We start from the raw sequence: 20872 nt of genomic DNA on the forward strand, positions 1-20872 counted from the left end.
ATATAAACCTCCAGTTTCAGTTAAACCCCTCTCCCTGTATCCCCCACCCCTTTTTTCTCCCCTCATCCCTCAGACTCCTTTCCTCTCTCTCTCTTGCCTGTCATGTACACCTGACTTCCTCCAGTTCCCCATCCCATTTCCTTCTTCTATCACAGACCATCTTCCTCAGTCTTCTTCTCCAGCTCTATTCCTCAGCTCCTTTCCTTGTTTCCTCTCTTCTATCTGTATCCACCAATCACCTGCTAGCCTGTGCCTGCCCCCATATCTTTTTTAGGCATTTGCCTGATCTTTGGTATCCCTGATTAAGGGCTCAAGCCTGAAATATCGACTACTTATTGCTTTCCACGGATGCTGCCAGACCTGTGTATCGCTCAATATCACTTGCGACAATTATTTGAGATTCATGCCTCCTGTTACTCACCCCACTGCCAGTTTGTCCTTATCTCCTTCAAGCCTCATTGGTGTAAACATCTCCTTTTCTTGCCTGCAGTAATGCAGCAAAAATGTCTGTAGATTCTCCAGTCTTTCCCGAGAGCTGAGCTACGAATCATTCTGAGTCTATCCTGTAACATCCGACAGACTCTGCTCAAGGTCCTGACGCCTTTCCCAAAGTGCTCCTGAACACCTATAACCACATTGCCACGCATCGAGAGTCCACAACCTGGGGCCTGGGGTTTCAGGAGTGGAGTTCACAGCAATTGTAATTTAATCAGGAAAGCCTGCAGATGCTAGGTTTGAGTGCAATACACAAATGTTCTGGAGAAAATCAGCAGGTTATGCAACATACACAGGAAGTAAAGGGTAACCAACATTCAGATCAAAGACTGAGTGAGAAACAATAGGCTTTAATACACATTAGATTTCAGCTGCTCAACTCTGTATGCTCGAATGAATGGAAGGGGGTAAGGAGGTTGAACTTTATGGCCAGGTCATGGGGGGAGGGTTTACAGGGGATCAGTCATCAGTGGGCGGGCCAGCCACTTATATACTGAACAGCATAGAATAGTATATATATATATATATATATATGTGTGTGTGTGTGTGTGTGAGTGTGTGTGTATGTATAGTTGTCTGAATTAAAAAGCAGGGGAAGGTGGAGGGACAAGAGCACATGTTAATAGGTGGATGCAGGTGGGAGGGTAGAAGAGACAAAAAGCTGAGAAGTGATGGGAAGAGGGTTGAGGGTAGCTCTCTGATAACAGAAGGAAGGGAAGGCGGTGGGGAGCTGGAGGAAGGGAGACAGTCTATTCCACCTTGGCAGTCTCCAACCAGATGGCATGAATATTGACCTCCACTTTCTGTTAACCCCCTACCATGGCCTCTTTCTTTCTCTTTCCCTCTGTCTCCCTTCCTCCAGCTTCCCACCCCTCTCCCCACTTCAACCCTTCTCAGCTTCTACCCATTCTTCTCTATCCACCTATTAACCATATAACCATATCGTGTTATATGGCGAGCTCTCCACTGGCCACCGTGACAGAGGTGCACCAAAGAAAAGGTACAAGGACTGCCTAAAGAAATCTCTTGGTGCCTGCCACATTGACCACCGCCAGTGGGCTGATATCGCCTCAAACCGTGCATCTTGGCGCCTCACAGTTTGGCGGGCAGCAACCTCCTTTGAAGAAGACCGCAGAGCCCACCTCACTGACAAAAGGCAAAGGAGGAAAAACCCAACACCCAACCCCAACCAACCAATTTTCCCCTGCAACCGCTGCAACCGTGTCTGCCTGTCCCGCATCGGACTTGTCAGCCACAAACGAGCCTGCAGCTGACGTGGACATTTACCCCCTCCATAAATCTTCGTCCACGAAGCCAAGCCAAAGATATAACAATTACAGTAAGGAAACAGGCCATATCGGCCCTTCTAGTCCGCATCAATTTAAGTGAACTCCACAAATCCCACAGAATGTGGGAATAAGCTATTTCCCAGCTTGGCTCTCGTGATTTTGATGCTCCCTTGAAGACTTCCTTTGTTCATTATGCTTTTCTTTGAAGTGTGACAGAATGCCAGCTGAAACATCTAACGCACAAGACCAACAATGTTAATGAAATGTCATTTCATCATCCACAATGTATGAAAATGAATTGGTAACAATCTGAAGCTGAGCACATAATGGATGCACTAGGATGGCCTGTTCCCTTCCATTGAATCCTTTCCGTTAAAAATCTAAAGTTGTTTTACTTCTTGTCTGTTAGCCTATGCTCCTCTCCCTTCCCCTTCCTCTCACCCTCCCCCCCATCTTTTTATTCAGGCATCTACTCATTTTTTCAGATTCCTGATGAAGGGCTCAAACCCAAAATGTTGGTTACCCTTCCTTCATATTGATGCTGTGTGACCTGCTGGGTTTCCCCAGCATGTTTGAATACTGTAGGAATTGGAATTTGCCAGGTTCAGGAGGGGCGGGGTAACCCTTTGAAGTTTTGGATAGAACGACCATCACTTACTTTTGTGGATAACCAATGAACTGTTGCTGGGACTCATCCAGGTCGGGCAGCATTTAGTGGAAGCAGCCAGTCGACATTTCAGATGGTGTCGCTTTCCGGAGACCATCTGGGCAGAGGCAGTTTGTGTGAGGAACTCAGCAGGTCAGACAGCATTAGTGGGAGGTGGGGGCAGGGGAGTTTTTGGCCATAGCCTTTCATTAGGAATAGAAAGAAGCATAAATAAAAGAGGGGAGGGAAGTAGGGAACATAGGATGGCAGGTGATAATGGGGGGGGGGGGTGAAGAAATGGGAGAAAATGTGAGAAGCCAGCAGGTGATAGGAGGAAAGAAGGGAGGGAGGTGGGGGGCTGGGGAAGGAAAGTATGGTTGACGAGCAAGTAGAGAGTGTGAGGGAGGGGAACGAGAACGTGAGGATGGATAAATAGAGAAAGTATGGGGGAGGGGGATTTGGAGAAAACAAAGGTGCAGGGTGTTTCTGGAAATCAGAGGTCAATATTGATGTGGACTGTTTGGAGATTGCTAGGACAGAATAGACGGTGTCATTCTCTAATTTGTGAGTGGCCTCAATCCAACAGTACAAGATGTTATGGACAGGCATCTCAGTGTGGTAATGAGGTGTGGAGTTGAAGTGGCTGTCCTCTGGGAGGTCCTGAATGTTACAGTAATTAATGAAGAGCTTTCCCCCCGATCTGTGACCAGACTCCTCGATGCAAAGGAGGCTCCACTGGGCACAGGGACAATTTGAGGTGTATTTCAGGAAACCAGAGATTGGTAAAGGAAATAATGTGCTGCCTTCTCACTGTCTCTTCTCTTCGTCAACCCATTTAGGAACATCTGATTTTTCAGATCAAGATGGTGTTGAAAGTCCTCTTCCTGTACATCCCTCTTCCTATGTTCTGGGCTTTGTTTGACCAGCAGGTAAGATGGTAGACTTTGAAGTAATCTATGTAAAAGTGGATAAAGGAAATAAAAGCACAATTAGGCCATTTGACCCCCTTGTCTACAATGCTATTAAATCTGATCATGGCTGATCTTTCTCCTCAGTGCCACTGCCCTACATTAACCCCATTTTCCTTGATTTCTAAGAATCAAAAAAATCCACCTGAACCTTAGATGTGGCAATGAATTAGCCTCCATAGTCCTCCTATGGGCTAAATCCATAGTCTCCTGTGGGCTGAATCCATAGTCCTCCTGTCAGCTGAATCCACAGTTCCCCTATGGGCTGAATCTATAGTTCTCCTGTGGGCTGAATCCATAGTCCTCCAGTGGGCTGAATCCATAGTTGCTCTGTGGGCTGAATCCATAGTCCTCCTGTGGGCTGAATCCATAGTCCTCCTGTGGGCTGAATCCATGGTCTTCCTGTGGGCTGAATCCATAGTTCCTCTGTGGGCTGAATCCACTGTCCTCCTGTGGGCTGAATCCATAGTCCTGCTGTGGGCTGAATCCCATAGATTTCCTACTCCATTTTGTTGTAATCTAGTTTCAAGAGATACATTCCCTGTTCTGCATCTCAACCATTTTCTGTGAAATGGAGATAATGAGACTTGCTCCTCCCTCTCTGAAGAAGGAGGTTTCCCCCAAGTTCCAGACTGGATATTTTACTGATAAATTTATAATCTCCAATGTGTCATGTCTCCAAATGTCTCAACATCCTTACTTGTTTCGACAGGGTTCGAGGTGGACTTTGCAAGCTATTACAATGAATGGAAATTTTGTAAGAACATTAATGAACAATTTTACAATATTTAATATCTTTTATTTCCATTGGGACTGATGGTTATCAGTAAATGTTTTCTTGTCTTTAGGGAGGCATTGATATTCAGCCGGACCAGATGCAGGTAGGTAAATTTCACTCTCTAGTGAGTTTTGTGTGTCACATTCGGTCTTATAGACAAAGGATCTAATTGGTGTTTGTCCTGGTTTTTAATCTAGACTGTTAACCCAATCCTGATTCTGATTCTGGTTCCAATTGTTGACACAATCGTCTACCCTTTGATTGCAAAATGCAAATTAAACTTTACGTAAGTACAACAACCTGCTCCAACCTACCCCAGACTCACTCTCTTTTCCCTGCTTCTGTCAATTGTATGAACCTGAGAACATGAACCTCCAGATTCAAGGTCAGTTTCTTACCTGCAGTTACCAGACTCTTGAATGGACCTCTCATTGGTAAAATATGATTTCCTTGTCTAACAGTACTTTTCTCTGCACCCTGCACTTTGCCCTCGTAACACCACACCCTGGACCCTTTGACTTACTGTCACGTGACAACATGAACGTTTGCTTTATTATTCCACTACTGCTACTAAATCTGAGTTGACTTGTCTAACTACCTCACACAACAAAGCCTTTCAGTGTCCTGGTACACGTGACAATGAACAGTTTTGTTCAATGATCCTCGGGTTGTTGGTGGACATTTCAGAGTGTGGGGCACGGGAATGATTTGAAGGACTGCAGTGGACTCTGGGTCAAGGTAATTTGGAAATATGAAGATAATCCTGGCTATGCCTTTTTTCCATTCAGTTGGCACAGTAATCCTAATATAAGTAAAGTGACATCACTTAACTCTTCATCTTACCCTGGCCCATCCTCCTCATATTTCTTCTTTAATGATAAGTTCAAGCATTTTCCCAACTACAGATATTAAACTAACTGGCCTATAGTTCCCTGCCTTTTGCCTACATCCTTTTTAAAATTGTGGCATGACATTTGCCATCTTCCATTCCACTGGGACCTGTCCAGAGAATTTTGGTAAATAATCATCAAAGCCTCTACTATAACTTCTGCCATTTATTTCAGGTCCCTGGGATGCATTCCATCAGGGCTAGGGAACTTGTATATTTTTATACCCACAGGTTTGCACCCCTTCACACCCATAACATCTTTTTTTGGTATCTTCGACGTGTCCTCCACCGTGAAGACTGACACAGAATAGAGATTCAAAGCCTCAGCCATTTCCTCATTACCCAATATTAATTCCCCCATCTCATCTTCCAAGAGATCAATCTTTACCTTAGGCACCTTTTCCACTTTGTGTAGCCTCTGTCATTCATGGTTGACGATGGATTCTGCACCTCTGGTGGTAGCTGAAGTAGCTTCTCCAGGGTGCAAGCCAGGGCAGAGTTTATAGCCCCCTCCCCCCCATGCTAATGACAGGTGCAAAGGAACACTGAAATTCAATACCGATACAGTTTGGTGTCAGCAGCATTGCAGGAGTTGCCATGCTGGTGCTGGGTATAGCAGTCAGCCGCCTTCAGGACTCCGACTCCGGATTTTTCCTCAGGGTTTACTCCCAAAGCCTTTCCCGTGAGCAGTTATAGCCACAAGGCAGTGGAGGTTTGAAATTGGAGTTTTCCCTCTCCTAGATGAGTTACCGCCCATGGTTAGTGAGCCCCCTCTGTCCGGAGCAACTTTTTTCAGGGCACCAGTGGCCCACCTTTGCTCTTTCTGTCAGGGAGAACAGCTACACCAGGCATAAGAACTATGTCACATGTGAAGACCAGGAGCTGGACTTGGTTGCCCAAGGCTGTTTGAGCTGCACACAATGAAGAGTAGCAGTGGGAGGTTCGACCCCACTACCACCCTTCAGCTATGACAACCTTTAGAGCTTTTTATAATTATAAAATCTTATACTGTCCATTTTTTGGTATTTTTTTTCCATAACCTACCTCCCCTCTCTTTATTGCTCACTTCATGATTTTTTGTTGCTTTAAAATTTTCCCAATCTTCTAGTTAAACACTACTTTTGGCAATTTTGTACTCATAACCTTTTCATCTGATGCCTTCCTTTATTTTCTTAGATATCCAAGACTGGCTGTCCCCACCCTCACTGTCCTTGTTTTTAACCGATTTCTCCTGACCTCTCATCCTCCCCCTTTCGATTTTCCTGGCATAGTGATGCTTTGGGAAGTATGGCCTATGCTCTGAAATATCCACTATCTGCCTGAATTGAATTGATGAAGAATTATTCTGCCAGGACAGACAGCATCCATGAGTAGAAATGGTCAGTCATCATCTTAACGAGACTAAGATAGAATACGTGAAATTACATCTATAAAGGAGGAAAAGAGCTGAGGTAGGGGGCCCAGAGGTGATAGAGTGTAGGACAGAAGGTGAAGGAGATGGGGAGATAAGTAGAGGGAAAAACATTAGGAAAGTTAATGTGGTGGGAGGGGGTGATCAAAGTCAGAGAGACAAGGGGTAGGTAAAAATGAGATGGAAATGGTAATCCAGATGGGGGTCTTATAATCGGTGGAGGAACTCAGCAGAAGGAGGAGGGGAAGAAAAGTTAGAGTGGGGGAAGATAAGTGAGAACAGGAGTAGAAAAAGAGGACTGGAAACAGTGGGATGAGATGGAGGTGAGGGCTGACGAGAACATGGAAAGAATTAAAAGAGATGAATATATGAATGTAAAGGAGTGGTTGATGGTCAGCACAGAATCGGTGGGCTTGGATGCCTGTCACTGGGATGCAGGGTTGTATTGAAGAGCCTGTTGTAGCAATTGAGGCAGAGTCCGCACTGAGCAGAAGGGCCTGTCTCTAGGTGGTAGGGTTCTATTGAAGAGTTTGTTTATACTGTCCACTTTTAAATTGTAAATAGGAATTGAGACCAAGGTCTGGCTGGGACATGGCCCATCTCTGGGTTGTAGGGTTCTGGAATATAGAACATCACAGTACTGTACAGGCCTTTCAGCTCATAATGTGCTAATCTATGGAAACCTACTCCACTACAATCTAACCCTTCCCTCCCTCAACCCTATCACCTTTTTTTTACATCCATGTGTCTATCTAAGTCTTTTGAATGTCTCTATTGTACCAGCCTTCACCACCTCCCCTGGCAATCCATTCCAGGCACCCACCATTCTCTGTGTAAAAAAAAACTTACATCTGCTATCTCCCCTGAATTTTCCTTCACTCAGCTTAAGCAGGGGACTTCTGGTATTAGCTATTATTTTCTTTGCTTTTTTTTTCTACTGGAGTTTGTTTTTAGTGTCCACTTTTAAATGGTAAATAGAAATTTTTTAAAATTAAAAAAAAAATTTTCACACTATGAACCATATTAACCAAAATACGCACAAACATTTCCCTCTTGAATATACACAGTGTCATTTTCTCCCCTTTTCCCCCCTCTCTTCCCTCCCTCCTTCCCACCCCCCTCCCAACCCACTAAATGTTCAACATATACAATACAATAAACCCATTAAACAATGTCATCACACAATGAAAATAAACTAGAAAATTGTGTCATCTACTTTTACACACTGGGTCAGTTCATTTTGTCTTCTTCTCATTCTATTATTTTAGGGGGTGGAAGTCCGCAGTAGGCCCTCTCTGTTGTATTCCATGTACGGTTCCCAAATTTGTTCAAATACTGTGGCTTTATTTTTTAAATTATATGTTATTTTTTTTCCAATGGAATACATTTATTCATTTTTATGTGCTATTGCTGTATTCTCAGACTCTCTTTTGATTTCCAAGTTGACATTATACATTTTTTTTTGCTAATAAATCTTTTTTGTGCTTCATCCAAATCGAGGCCTAGTTCTTTACTTCTTATATTACTTAGAAGAAAGATCTCTGAATTTTTTGATATGTTGCTTTTTGGGATTTTATTTAATACCTGATTTAGATCTTCCCAAAACTTTTCCACTTTCTCACATGCCCAAATTGCATGTACTGTTGTTCCCATTTCCTTCTTACAGCAAAAACATCTATCTGATACTGTTGGGTCCCATTTATTTAACTTTTGGGGCATTGTGTGTAGCCTGTGTAACCAATTATATTGTATCATGCGTAACCTTGTATTTATTGTATTTCTCATAGTTCCGGAGCATAGCTTTTCCCATTTTTCATTTTTTATCTTTATGTTTAGATCTTGTTCCCACTTTTGTTTGGGTTTACAGCTTATTTCATCATTCTCTTTCTCTTGCAGCTTGATGTACATGTTTGTTATAAATCTTTTAATTATCATTGTGTCTGTAATCACATATTCAAAGTTGCTTCCTTCTGGCAATCTCAGCCTGCTTCCCAATTTCTCCTTCAATTAGGTTTTCAATACATTGTACTGTGAGTTATTCCATATTTAAACTTCATTTGTTCAAAAGATAATAAATTATTTCCCAAAAAACAATTTTCTATTCTTTTGATCCCTTTTCTCTCCCATTCTCTAAAGGAAAGGTTATCTATTGTGAAAGGGATTAGTTGATTTTGTGTCAATAATAATTTTGGTAGTTGGTAATTAGATTTTTCCTTTCTACATGAATCTTATTCCAAATGTTGAGCAGATGGTGCAGTACTGGTGAACTTCTATGTTGCACCAGTTTTTCATCCCACTTTTCAAGTGTATGTTCTGGTCCTTCTCCCCTATTTTATCTAGCTCTAACCTGGTCCAATCTGGTTTTTCCCTTGTTTGATAAAAATCTGATAGATATCTTAATTGTGCTGCTCTATAATAATTCTTAAAGTTTGGTAGCTGTAAGCCCCCTTGTTTGTACCATTCTGTTAATTTATCTAGCGCGAAAGAACCTCGGTTTCCCCTCTTTCCATAAGAATTTCCTTATTACTTTCTTTAGATCATTGAAGAATTTTTCTGTTAAGGGAATTGGTAACGATTGAAATAGGTATTGTATCCTTGGGAAGATATTAATTTTAATGCAATTTACCCTTCCTATCAGTGTTAGTGGTAAATCTTTCCAATGTTCTAAGTCATCTTGTAATTTCTTCATTAATGGCTGATAATTTAATTTGTATAGATGGCCTAGATTATTATCTAGTCTAATACCTAGGTATCGGATTGCTTGTGTTTGCCATTTAAATGGTGATTCTTTCTTAAACTTTGTGAAATCCGCATTATTCATTGGAATGGTAAATAGAAATTGAGGCAGTGTCCATGCGGGCACAAGAGCTTGTCTCTGGATGAAGGGTCCTATTGAAGAGTTTGTCATCGGAATCGAGGCCGGGTCCGCGCAGGAACAAGGACCCACTTCTGGGTGCAAGGGCTCTTTTAATTTTTAATTTAAAAAAAATTTAGACATGAAGCATGGTAACAGGGCCTTCCGACGCAAGACCCCATGTCACCTAAATATCCCAATTAACCTACAACCCCCGAATGTTGTGAAGGGTGGGAGGAAACTGGAGCACCCAGAGAAAACTGATGGAGATCCAGAGAATATGTAGAAACTCCTTACAGATAGTGCCAGGTTCGAACCTAGGGCAATGGCGTTGTAATAGTGTTGCACTAACTGATATGTTAACTGTGCTGCCCTAACCCAGGGCCTGTCTCTGGGTGCAGGGTTCTTTTGAAGAATTTGTTGTAGGAATCGAGGCAGGGTCCAAATGGGACAAGGGCCTGTCTCTGGGTAGTACATACTGTGGGGTCAATAGGTACTTTCAAGCTGCCTTGTAAGATGGGTTTAACTAGGCAATTTGCCCGGTTAGCACCACACTCACAAGACAGTTTGAAAGGATCCGACCCGGTCAGTGAGCTCCAAAATCAACGGGGTCCCTGCCCTACCTCGGAGGTAGTCAGGAAACCCAATTAAACTTACCTAGGTCTCGACCACTAGCAGCTTGAAAAGTAAAATGGCCGACCCAGTTACTCCTGTGATGTCAGTGCTGGCATCACAAGGAAACCCCTGCCGAAGTGTCTGTTGTGATCAAGGGGTGGGAGGCGGTCATTGCCACGGGGGAGCCACAAATGGGGGGGAGTGAGGTCACTGACATGGGAGGAGAGGTTGCTGCCGGGGTGGGGGGGACAGAGGGGTCGCTGCGATCTTTGGGGGCAGAGGGATTGCTGCAATCAGTGGGGGCAGAGGGGTCACCATGATCGGCGGGGGCAGAGCGGTCAGTTGCCACGGGATGGGAGGAGCATGATTGATGGTGGAGGGGTGACTGACAGCTGGTGGGGTGGGAACAGAGTGGGGGGGGGGGAGACTGACCACCGACAGTTTGCGTGATACGTCACCTACCGTGTCATCGTGACATCGATTTATTGCGTTGATCCCCCCCCCCCCAGCTTGAAAGGTGCTGCTAGCACCTTTGCCCCACTATTTGCACCTGGGTCCCTGGAGGGCAGCCAGGAGCCGCAGCATGAAAATGCCTACTGACACAAAGATTTTGATTCTGCCTCAGGCCCTTGCGAAGGATGACGGTCGGTATGTTTCTGGCAGCTCTGGCCTTCATTGCTGCTGCATTGGTCCAGATTCAAATCGACGTGAGTAAATCAACACCAGAATAACAACAGAATCACAGACTCCCTAACCCTCTTCCAGTGCAAACCAGAAAGCATCTGGGACGAAGGGCATGGCCTTCGAAAAAGAAATGAGGAGTTCTTCAGGGAGCTGAATCTCTGGAATATGTTGACATGGATGGGTGTGGAGGCCAAGTCATTGGGGTAGATGTAAAGCAGACCTTGATAGGTCCTTGATTAGTAAGGATGTCAGGTTATGGTGATAAGAATGGAGTTGAGAAGAAAAATACATCAGTTGTGATGAATGGCAGAGCAGAATCAATTGGTTGAATGGCCTAACATCTTCTCTGCATCATAGTCCCTTACCTTTTCTTGCTGCCTCCTGGGGTTAACATTGAATTCAGTTATTTCAGATAATCCTTTATTACAGAGAGACAGAGGAAAACCATCCAGTTCCCATTAATACACATCTCACAATAATCCTTTATTCGAAAATTTATCCCCCGTTCCATCAACATTACCCTCTCCACTCCCCCATCCCTAGATTCTTCCCCACCTGCATATCAGAAATATTTCACTGCAAAGCAATTAACTTGCCAGCTGGTAGGTCATTGGAATGTGGAGGAAACTGGGGTCCACCCAATGGGAAACTGCTGAGTTTTCTGGGAAAAGGTGCAAACTCCACACAGAGAGCACCTGAAGCAGTGAACCAAAGGCTCCACTGGTTACTTTGGAATTATCTCACATTTCCACACACTCTCATTTCTTCTTTTCTGCTGGCAATTTGAGAGATTTGTTTGACTTCCCCTGTTTACTCTTCCTGCAGACCTGCCCCAGCCTAGTGCACCACTCATTGTCTCATTCAGTTCCTTGTGTCTCTTTCTCCCCATCTTAAACTAAGCTTTGAAAAATTCCTGTTCTAACAGAAAGCCATTGACCTGAGGCTTTGACTCTGCTTTTCCCACCTCAGGTACTGAATGTTTTCTGCTCTTGTTGAAAGTTGTGAATATTGTTTCTTGCTTCATTCATTCTCCTGCAAGAGATAGATGTTCCTCTCCCAACAGTACGCTGAAGCAGTTCAAAGTCATTTGTCTGGATGGTCACCCTAAACCTCTCCCAGGACACTAATGCTAAGAGGACTGGTGTACATGATGTCACCATCTCTCTATTCACCTAGAGTAACGTCAGTCTCCCAGATCCCATCAGGAGCAGAATCAGAAGATAAAGCGTGGATTGATTCAAAGTGTGAACATAGAACATGGATCATTTCAACCAGTACAGGCCCTTCAGCCATTTAATGCAAATCTATCCCATAACAATCTAATTCTTCCCTACATGACACCCATAACATATTTTCCTAACTTCATCTGCCTATCCTAAAGTCTTTTCAATATCCCTATTGTACCAGTCTCCACCATCACCCCTAGCAATGCACTCTAGGCACCCACCACCTTTGTGTAAAAAAACATACCTCTCAGGTCTCCCCTAAACTTTTCTCCACTCACCTTAAACAGGTATCCTCTGGTGTTTACTATTTTCACCCAGGAAAAAAAGATGCTGACTGTTTACCATTTCTAAACCCCTCATAATCTTATGTATCTCTGGGCTTGTTCAGTGGTGTAGTGAGTAGACGAGGTCTCACACCCCTAGAGAGCAGGGTTCTATCCCAGCCACCAGTGATGCTTGCACGGAGTATGTGTGCTCTCCACATGGGTTTCCAACCCTACCCATGGAATTTCCTGTTTGCTCCCACGACCCAAAGACGAGCAGGTCCGTCTGTTGGTTGGTGCTCTTGTGGACCCCTTGTGTCGTCGAGTGGTAGAATCTTTGGAGGTGGGAATTGTTCAGAATATGGGGAGAACAAAGTGCATTAGGGCAGGGTGAAAATAAAAGCATATTCTTAGTGCTCAGCATGGATCTAGGGAGCTGATAGGCTTGTTTCTGCCCTGCACCTCACTATGATGTTAACTTAGAAAACACAAGAATGATTCTAGGCCATCCTAACTATGTTTTGCTTTTTCCTCTTTCAGAAAACTCTTCCCAAGTTTTCTGTTGGTGACCAGAGCCAAATTAAGATTGTGAACTTGGGTACCTCAACGCTCAATGTAACCCTGGATGGACCTGACAAGTCTTATGCTGTGCAGCCTTTTGAGGTATGTCCTATCAATGCCACAACTTCTGCCCATCTCTCTGGGTGTGCCCCTGAGCTCACTGAGAAGGTACATTTCAGGAGCAGCATAATGTCACCCAAGTCCCCTGAACATCCAGTTTGAGGATGTGTATCCAGAAGCAATCCTGCTATTCCATAGTACTGTAGAGCCATCAGAAACATCCTCTTTAGTCAAAGCCGAACTATTATTCTGCTGTCCTGTTGGCCTGCGCCCAGACCAGAGCCCTCCATACCTCTTCCATCCATGTACCTATCTAAATTTTTCTTAAATGTCGAAATCGAACTCTCATTCACCACCTCAGCTTGTTCCATGCTCTCACCACCCTCCTCATGAAGAAGATCCCCCCCAATGTTCCCTTTAAACATTTCACCTTTCACCCTTAACCCATGTCCTTCAGTTCTTGTTTCACCCAACCTCATATAAAAAGCCTGCTTGTATTTATTTTATCTCTACCTCTCATAATTTTGGACACCCCCATCAAATCTCCCCTCATCCTCCAATACTCCAGGGAATAAAGTCCTAACCTGTCTAACCTTTTCCTATAACTCTGCTCTATTTCATCCAAGGAGTATTGTAGGAAAGGCAGAGCTTAGAGCATGGATTGGCACATGGAATTATGACATTGTGGGCCATTAATGAAACTTGGTTATAAAAGAAGCAGGACTGGCGGCTCAATGTTCCAGGGTTCCATGGATTCAGGTGCGATAGAGCGAGAGAGATGAAAGGGGGGAGGACTCGCATTGCTCGTCAGGGAAAATATCACAGCTGTGCTCAGACAGGACAGACTAGAGGACTCATCTTCTGAGGCTATATGGGTGGAGCTGAGGAACAGGAAAGGTATGACCACACTAATGGTGTTATATTGCAAGCTGCCCAATAGTCAGTGAGAATTGGAGGAGCAAATTTGAAGAGAGATGGCAGACAGCTGCAGTAAACAAAGTGGTGATTTTAACTTTCCACATGTTGACTGGGACTCCCATACTGTAAAAGGCCAAGATGGCTTGGAGTTTGACAAATGTATTCAGGAAAATTTTCTAAATCAATATATAGAAGTACCAACTAGAGAGTATGCAATACTGGATTTCCTATTAGGCAACGAGACAGGACAGGTAACAAAAGTATATGTAGGGAAACATTTTGGGTCCAGTGATCATAATGCCATTAATTTCAAGTTAATTAAGGATAGGTCTGTGATGCACGATCAATTGCACAAAGTCTGAAGTAATCGGAACTGAAGGCTTTACTATGCAAGAGATGGACAATATCTCTTGAGTTGCTGGCTCACAATAACCCGGACTCTAACTGGGGGCGGGCTTGTGGCATGACAGCCTTTATGGGGGAGAAAGGAGAGGAGTCACAAGCTGGCCAGTGAGAGTCTTCTTTGGCTTGGCTTTGTGGACGAAGATTTATGGAAGGGTATGTCCACGTCTGCTGCAGGCTCGTTGGTGACTGACAAGTCCGATGCGGGATAGGCAGGCACGGTTGCAGCGGTTGCAAGGGAAAATTGGTTGGTTGGGGCTGGGTGTTGGGTTTTTCCTCCTTTGTCTTTTGTCAGTGAGGTGGGCTCTGCGGTCTTCTTCAAAGGAGATTGCTGCCCGCCGAACTGTGAGGTGCCAAGATGCACGGTTTGAGGCGATATCAGCCCACTGGCGGTGGTCAATGTGGCAGGCACCAAGAGATTTCTTTAAGCAGTCCTTGTACCTCTTCTTTGGTGCACCTCTGTCTCGGTGGCCAGTGGAGAGCTCGCCATAGAACACGATCTTGGGAAGGCGGTGGTCCTCCATTCTGGAGACGTGACCCACCCAGCGCAGTTTGGTCTTCAACAGCATGGATTCGATGCTTGTGGACTCTGCCAGTTCGAGTACTTCAATGTTGGTGATGAAGTCAGTAGGGTCAAACAGAAAAGGTCATGTCATTTACAAAATAGTGGTTTCACCACATTCACCCCCCTTTTTAAAAGGAAGTCCCGGAGAGGGAAGTGTGTGGTGCGGTCAGCCAACCTCATAAGTTCAGTCTGTCTGGCGGCCTTCTTTGGTGTTGTGACTGGCACATCCCATCTGGGGGTCCGTGGCAGTCTCAATTGGTTCTAGCTGATCCATCTCTGGTTGGCCCAGCTGGGGTACTTGGTTGAACCGTGAGGTCTCATCAATGAAATTGATGAAGTACACATTACGGTTTGTAGAGGACAAGGCTCCTTTGAAGTCCATGCTTAGATGTTCAAAGGGGCAAGTGGCCTTGATTAGGTGTGACTGGTAGGGCTGATAAAAACGCAATTTGTACTCTGCGCAGACCTAGCAATTTTTGGTCAGTGACCTGATGTCCTCAATGGAGTTGGGGAGGTTACAGGCCTTGCTGAAATTTTAAAAATGGGTGATCCCTGGGTGGCAGAGGCCATTGAGCAGAGCCTGCAACTGGTCCATCTGCGCACTGGCACAAGTCCCCAAGACAGGGCATCCAAGGACTCGTTGAGTTTTCCAGGCCGGTACAGTATGTCATAATTGTAGGTGAAGAGGTCGATTCTCCACCTCAGGATTTTGTTGGTTTTGTTTTTACCCCACTGCTAATTGTTAAACATGAAAGCAGCTGCCCATTAGTCAGTCAGCAGGGTAAAATGCTTACTGGCAAGATAATGTCTCCAGTGCCGTACTACTTCAACAATATCCTGGGCTTCTTTCTTGATGGAGGAGTGCCGGATCTCAGGGCCCTGGAAGGTGTGTGAAAAAAACCATGGGACTGTCCGTCTGGTTAAGTGTGGAAGCCAGGGCAAAGTCTGACGCTTAACTCTCCACCTAGAACAGGATGGATGTCCACTGCATACATCGTGGCCTTTGCAGTGTCGGCTTTGATATGGTTGAATGCCTCACGAGCTTCTGCCGACAGGGGGAAAGTGGTGGCCCTGATGAGCGGTCAGGCCTTCTCTGCATCACTGGGGACCCACTGAGTGTAATAAGAGAAAAACCCCAGGCACCATTATAGGACCTTGAGGCAGTGGGGAAGAGGAAGTTCTAACAGGGGGGCGCATGCAGACAGGGTCGGGGCTGATGACTCCATTTTCCATGACGCAGACTAATATAGCCAAGTGACGTGTGCTGAAGACACATTTCCCTGTGTTATACATCAGGTTGAGGTGTTTTGTGGTGTGGAGAAATTTATGGAGGTTCCTTTCATGGTCCTGCTGATCATGGCCGCAGATGATGATGTTGTCGAGGTATAGGAAAGTGGCCCACAGCCCGTGTTCATCCACCATTTGATTTGTCTCCCTTTGAAAGATGGGCAGCCCATTCGTGACCCCAGAAGGGAGTCTCAGGAAATGGTACAGTTGGCTCAAAGCTGGTATAGTGGTGGTCTTCTGGGCTGATGGGGAGCTGGTGATAAGCCGACCTAAGGCCTATGGTGGAGAACACCCTGTATTGTGTAATCTGGTTCACCATGTCAGCTATGTTAGGCAGGGGGTATGCATCCAGCTGGGTGAACCTATTGATGATCTGGGAGTAATCGATGACCATCTGGTGTTTCTCCCCACTCTTCACCATCAATACCTGGACTCTCCAGGGGTTGTACTCTGTTTTATCACCACTACCCCCTTCAACATGGAAGTGTCTCACCTCTGACTTAATAAATGCCCTGTCCCTAGCGCAATATCACTGACTTTTAGTGGCAATGGGCTTACAGTCAGAGGTGAGATTGGTGAACTGGGGCAAGGGAAAGATCTGGAGTGTGGAGAGGCCACATGTCAGACGCGGTGATTGGGTTTGGGGCTGCTGGTCAGCCACATGGTGGTGGGGGTGGTTTAAAACCTGCTCTTCACAGTCTGTGAGGGGAGGGTGGGGCCTGTTTAATCCATGGTGATGCTCTTCATGTTACACTGGAAGTCTAATCCCAGTGGAATGGGTGCACAGAGCCCTGGCAGTATGAGGAGTGTAAAGTTATGGTATACCGTACCCTGGACAGTCAGTGTTACTGTACAACTGCCACGAACCTTTGCTGAGTGGGTTTAGGACGCCAAGGAGACACTGTGCTTCATGGGCTTCACCCCAAGGGAGTAGTGCTGTACAGTGTTTGGGTGAATGAAGCTCTCAGTACTTCCACTGTCAAATAGGCAAGCGGTGGGGCAACCATTTACCTAGACGTCCATCATGGCCCTGGAGAGTTGATGAGGTCTGCACTAATTCAGGGTTACTGATGGCAGCGTCAGCTCATCATCTGAGGAGTTCCGTTGGCTGCCAGTGGTCCGGTGAGATGGCGGCCCCCGTTGTTCGCTGAAAGTGGGAAAAGGCGGAAGTGATCTCTGTGGTGTATGTGTGCAGGAGTCTTAGGTGACAGTGACAGTGGAAGTGCCTGCATCAAAGATGGCGGGTCCCACTCGCACACGACACTGATGGACTTTGGCGTATATTTAGATTTACAGACTCTTGCAAAGTGTTCTTTCTTACCGCATTTGGAGCAGACAGCATCTCTGCAAGGCAACATTTCCTCAGGTGCTTGCCCTGCCCGCAGAAATAGCATGTCGGTTGGTCACTAATGGCAATGGGGTCAGCTCAGGTTGGGAGTGAGCTTGTGATCCCACCTTCTAAGATGGCAGTGCCTGTGTTCCTCACGAGGCAGCTGCATGCTCGCTGGAGAACGATTCAACGCTGTGGATGGGTGCTTCCAGAGTGTTTGCCTGTTCTATGGTTTGAGATCGGCTCAGTTGACTGCGTTCGAGTATCCTCTGCCTCACGTAGTCAGAGTGGATACTTAATATGTAGGCATGTCTGATCAACAGCTGAGTGTGCTGTTCTGCGCTCACAACCTGGCAGTTGCAGTCCCTTGCGAGCTCCTGCAGGGCCCTTACAAATTCATTGAAGATTTCCATGGAACGCGGCCAGCGCAAGTGGAGCATGTGCTGCACATAGATTTCATTCACCTGTACCTTGTACTGGTCTTTCAAAATGTCCATTGGGTCTCTGTATGTCTGGCAGTCCTGGACCATCCAGTAGACTCGATGCTCAATGCATGAAAATAACAGATGGAGCTTGTCCTCATTGTCCTGGATCGCAGCTTCAGAGGCTGTGAGGAACTTTTTGAAACAGCAGCACCAAAGCGGAAATTTGTTGGCTGCTTTGGGTTATCCCGGGTCAATTTCTAGGTGATCCAACTTCAAGGATTTATCCACGTTCCGAGGAAAACAAAAGCTTGCTAAAAAAATTGATACGTGATCAATTGCATAAAGACCAAAGTAATCGGATCTGAAGGCTTTTATTAGCAAGAGATGGACAGCATCCCTTGTCTTGCTTGCTCATACTGCCCCGGGCTCAAACTGGGGCGGGCTTGTGGCATGACAGCCTTTATGGGGGATAAGGGGGAGGAGTCATGATCAAACAGAAAAGGTCATGTCATTTAATAGACACATACATAAGTGATTTAACCACAGTCTGGTCTTCAGGTTGAGATTCTAAAGGCCAGTTCTGAGGAAATGTGAAAGGATCTAGATTAGAAAGTGTGGATTAAGACAAGTTGTTTTCTGGTAGAGATGTGTTTGTTAAGTGGAAGATATTCAAATGTGAAATTTTGAGAGTACAGAGTTTGTATGTTCCTGTCAGGATTAAAGGCAAAGTTAACAGGCATAGGGAACCTTGGTTTTCATGGGTTATTGGGATCTGGTTAATAAGAACAGAAAGGTGTATAGCAGGTATAGGCAACAAGGAACAAATGAGGTACTTGAGGAATATAAAAATGCAAGAAAAAACAAGAAAAAAATCTGGAGGGCTATGTGATGGAAAATCCTATGTGTTTCAACAGGTATATTAAGAGCAAAAGATAGTAAGGGAAAAATTGGTCCCTTTGAAGATTAGAGTGGTTGGCTATGTTTGGAGCCAGAAGACATGAGAGAGATCTTAATGGATTTTTTGCATGAGGATATTAGGTATTTACTCAGGAAGCTGGCACAGAGTCGTGGGAAGTAAGGAAAACAAACAATGATGTCATGGAACCTATGCAGATTAAAGAGAAGGAGATGCTTGCAGTTTTCAAACAAATAAAGGTGGATAAATCCTCAGGGTCTGACAAGATATTCCCTTGGACCTTAAGGGAGGCTAGAGTAGAAATTACAGGATCCCTGGCAGAAATATTTTAAATGTCGTTAGCCACAGGTGAGGTGCCAGAGGATTTGGGGGAGGGGGGGATGCGGGGGGTAGCTTCTGTTGTTTTGTTGTTTAAAAAAGTCTCTAAAAGTACCATGGAAATTAAAGGCCAGTGAGCCTGACATCAGTAGTGGGTAAATTATTGGAAGGTGTCTGAAGAGATCGGAGATTCAAGTATTTGGACAACCAGGGACTGATTAGGGATAATCAACGTGGGTTTGTGCGTGGTAGGTCATGTTTAACCAATCTTATTGAGTTTTTCAGGGAGGTAACCTAGAAAGTTGACAGAAGAAAGGCTGTGGATGTTGCCGACATGGACTTTAGTAAGGTGTTTGACAAGATTCCACATAGGAGGTTAGAATGGTTCAGATGCTCAGTATTTGTGGTGAGGTAGTAAATTAGATTCGACCTTGGCTCTATGGGAAAACCCAGAGAGTGGTTGGGGATGATTGCTTCTCAGACAAGACCTGTGACTAGTGGTGGGCCTCAGGGATCTGTATTAGGACCATTGTTATTTGTCATCTATATCAATGATCTGGATGATCAGGTGGTAACTTGGATCAGCATGTTTGCAGTTGACACTAATATTAGAGGCATTGTGAATTGTGAGGGAGGTTATCATAGCTTTCAGAGGGATCTGGACCAGCTGGAAAAGTGGGCTGAAAAATGGCAGATGGACTTTAATGCAGACAAGTGTGAGGTGCTGCATTTTGGAAGGACAAGCCAAGGCAGGACAGACATAGTAAATGGCAGGGCACCAAGGTGTGTGGTAGAACAGAAGAATCTGGGAACACAATTCCCTGAAAGTGGTGTAACAGGTAGATGAGGTGGCAAAGAGAGTTTTTGGCATCTTGACCTTCATAAATTAAAGTAAAGTAGCATAAGTCATCAGTGAGGCCAAATTTGGAGCATTGTGTGCAGTTTTGGTCACCTAACTACAGGAAAGATATAAGATTGGAAAAAGTGGAGAGAATATTTACTTGTATGTTGCTGGGACTTCAGGAACTGAATTACTGGGAAAGGTTAAACAGATTAGGACTTTATACCCCAGAGTGTGGAAGATTGAGGGGAGATTTGACAGTGATATCCAAATTATGAGGGGTATAGATCAAATAAATGCAGGTTGGCTTTTATCACTGACATGAGGTGAGATACAAACCCGAAGACCTGTGTTAAGGGTGAAAGGGGAAAAGTTTAAGGGAACACTGGGGGCAACTTCTTCACACAGGGAGTAGCAGAGGTATGGAATGAGTTGTCAGCTGAAGTAGTGAATGTGGGTTCAATTTTCATATTTGGACATGTACATGAATGGGAGGGGGCTGGAGGGCTCTGGTCTGTTTGCAGGTCAGTGAGATTTTAGGCGGAATAATAGATTGGCATAGACTAGATTCTATGGTTCTCTGCTTCTCAAATCTTTGGCAATATTTGTGTAAATCTTCTCTGCACTCTTTCAATCTTATTGTTATCTTTTCTGTAGGTGGGTGACCAAAACTGCACACAATACTCCAAAGTTGGCCTCACCAATGTCTTGCACAAGTTCACAATTACTGTATATCCCATCTCCTATATTCAATACTTTGATTCATGAAGGCAAGTGTGCAAAAAGCTCTCTTTACAATTCAATCTTCAACCATTGAGCTTGATCTGCTATTCAAATAGCCCCTCTGCTTGAGGGACAATGTGTTATCTTCCTCCTGGTTGTAGATTCTAGGAAGCATTCAAAGGGGAATGAAAGAGGCAGTCAGGTTTCGAGAAGAGTGGTGGGGTGGGAGGGTAGGAATCTAGAGCTAAGTGATTGGAATGCTCACGGGGATTGAAGCAAACAGAAGTGTCCAAGTGCTAGGGGTTTCCTTGGATGAAGGCTTTCTCAAACCAATGCAATGGGAGACCCAGCAATGGCACTTTTGTGAGTGAGCTAACAGATTCAATGAGTCCCAAAAGTAAGGACTCT

At 44.9% G+C, this 20872-nt stretch overlaps 1 protein-coding gene and 1 long non-coding RNA gene across 4 annotated transcripts in view; one reads left to right on the top strand and one right to left on the bottom strand.

The window, feature by feature from the left end:
• The window catches only part of LOC138739080 (solute carrier family 15 member 1-like), a 67445-nt gene that overhangs the window by 27513 nt on the left and 19060 nt on the right, over positions 1 to 20872 (top strand). For both annotated transcript variants that reach the window (XM_069890540.1, XM_069890539.1), the window contains exons 11-16: positions 3270 to 3359; positions 4111 to 4155; positions 4247 to 4279; positions 4374 to 4462; positions 10571 to 10652; positions 12659 to 12781. In XM_069890540.1, the coding sequence (XP_069746641.1) occupies positions 3270 to 3359; positions 4111 to 4155; positions 4247 to 4279; positions 4374 to 4462; positions 10571 to 10652; positions 12659 to 12781 (462 nt within the window). The remainder of the gene's footprint in view (positions 1 to 3269; positions 3360 to 4110; positions 4156 to 4246; positions 4280 to 4373; positions 4463 to 10570; positions 10653 to 12658; positions 12782 to 20872) is intronic.
• Positions 1 to 20872, bottom strand: part of LOC138739082 (uncharacterized) — a 56098-nt gene that overhangs the window by 14917 nt on the left and 20309 nt on the right. For both annotated transcript variants that reach the window (XR_011341988.1, XR_011341987.1), the window contains exon 3: positions 2443 to 3384. This is a non-coding gene — a long non-coding RNA (uncharacterized lncRNA). The remainder of the gene's footprint in view (positions 1 to 2442; positions 3385 to 20872) is intronic.

The sequence above is a fragment of the Narcine bancroftii genome, chromosome 7 (assembly GCF_036971445.1).
Source record: "Narcine bancroftii isolate sNarBan1 chromosome 7, sNarBan1.hap1, whole genome shotgun sequence".
NCBI lineage: Eukaryota > Metazoa > Chordata > Chondrichthyes > Torpediniformes > Narcinidae > Narcine > Narcine bancroftii.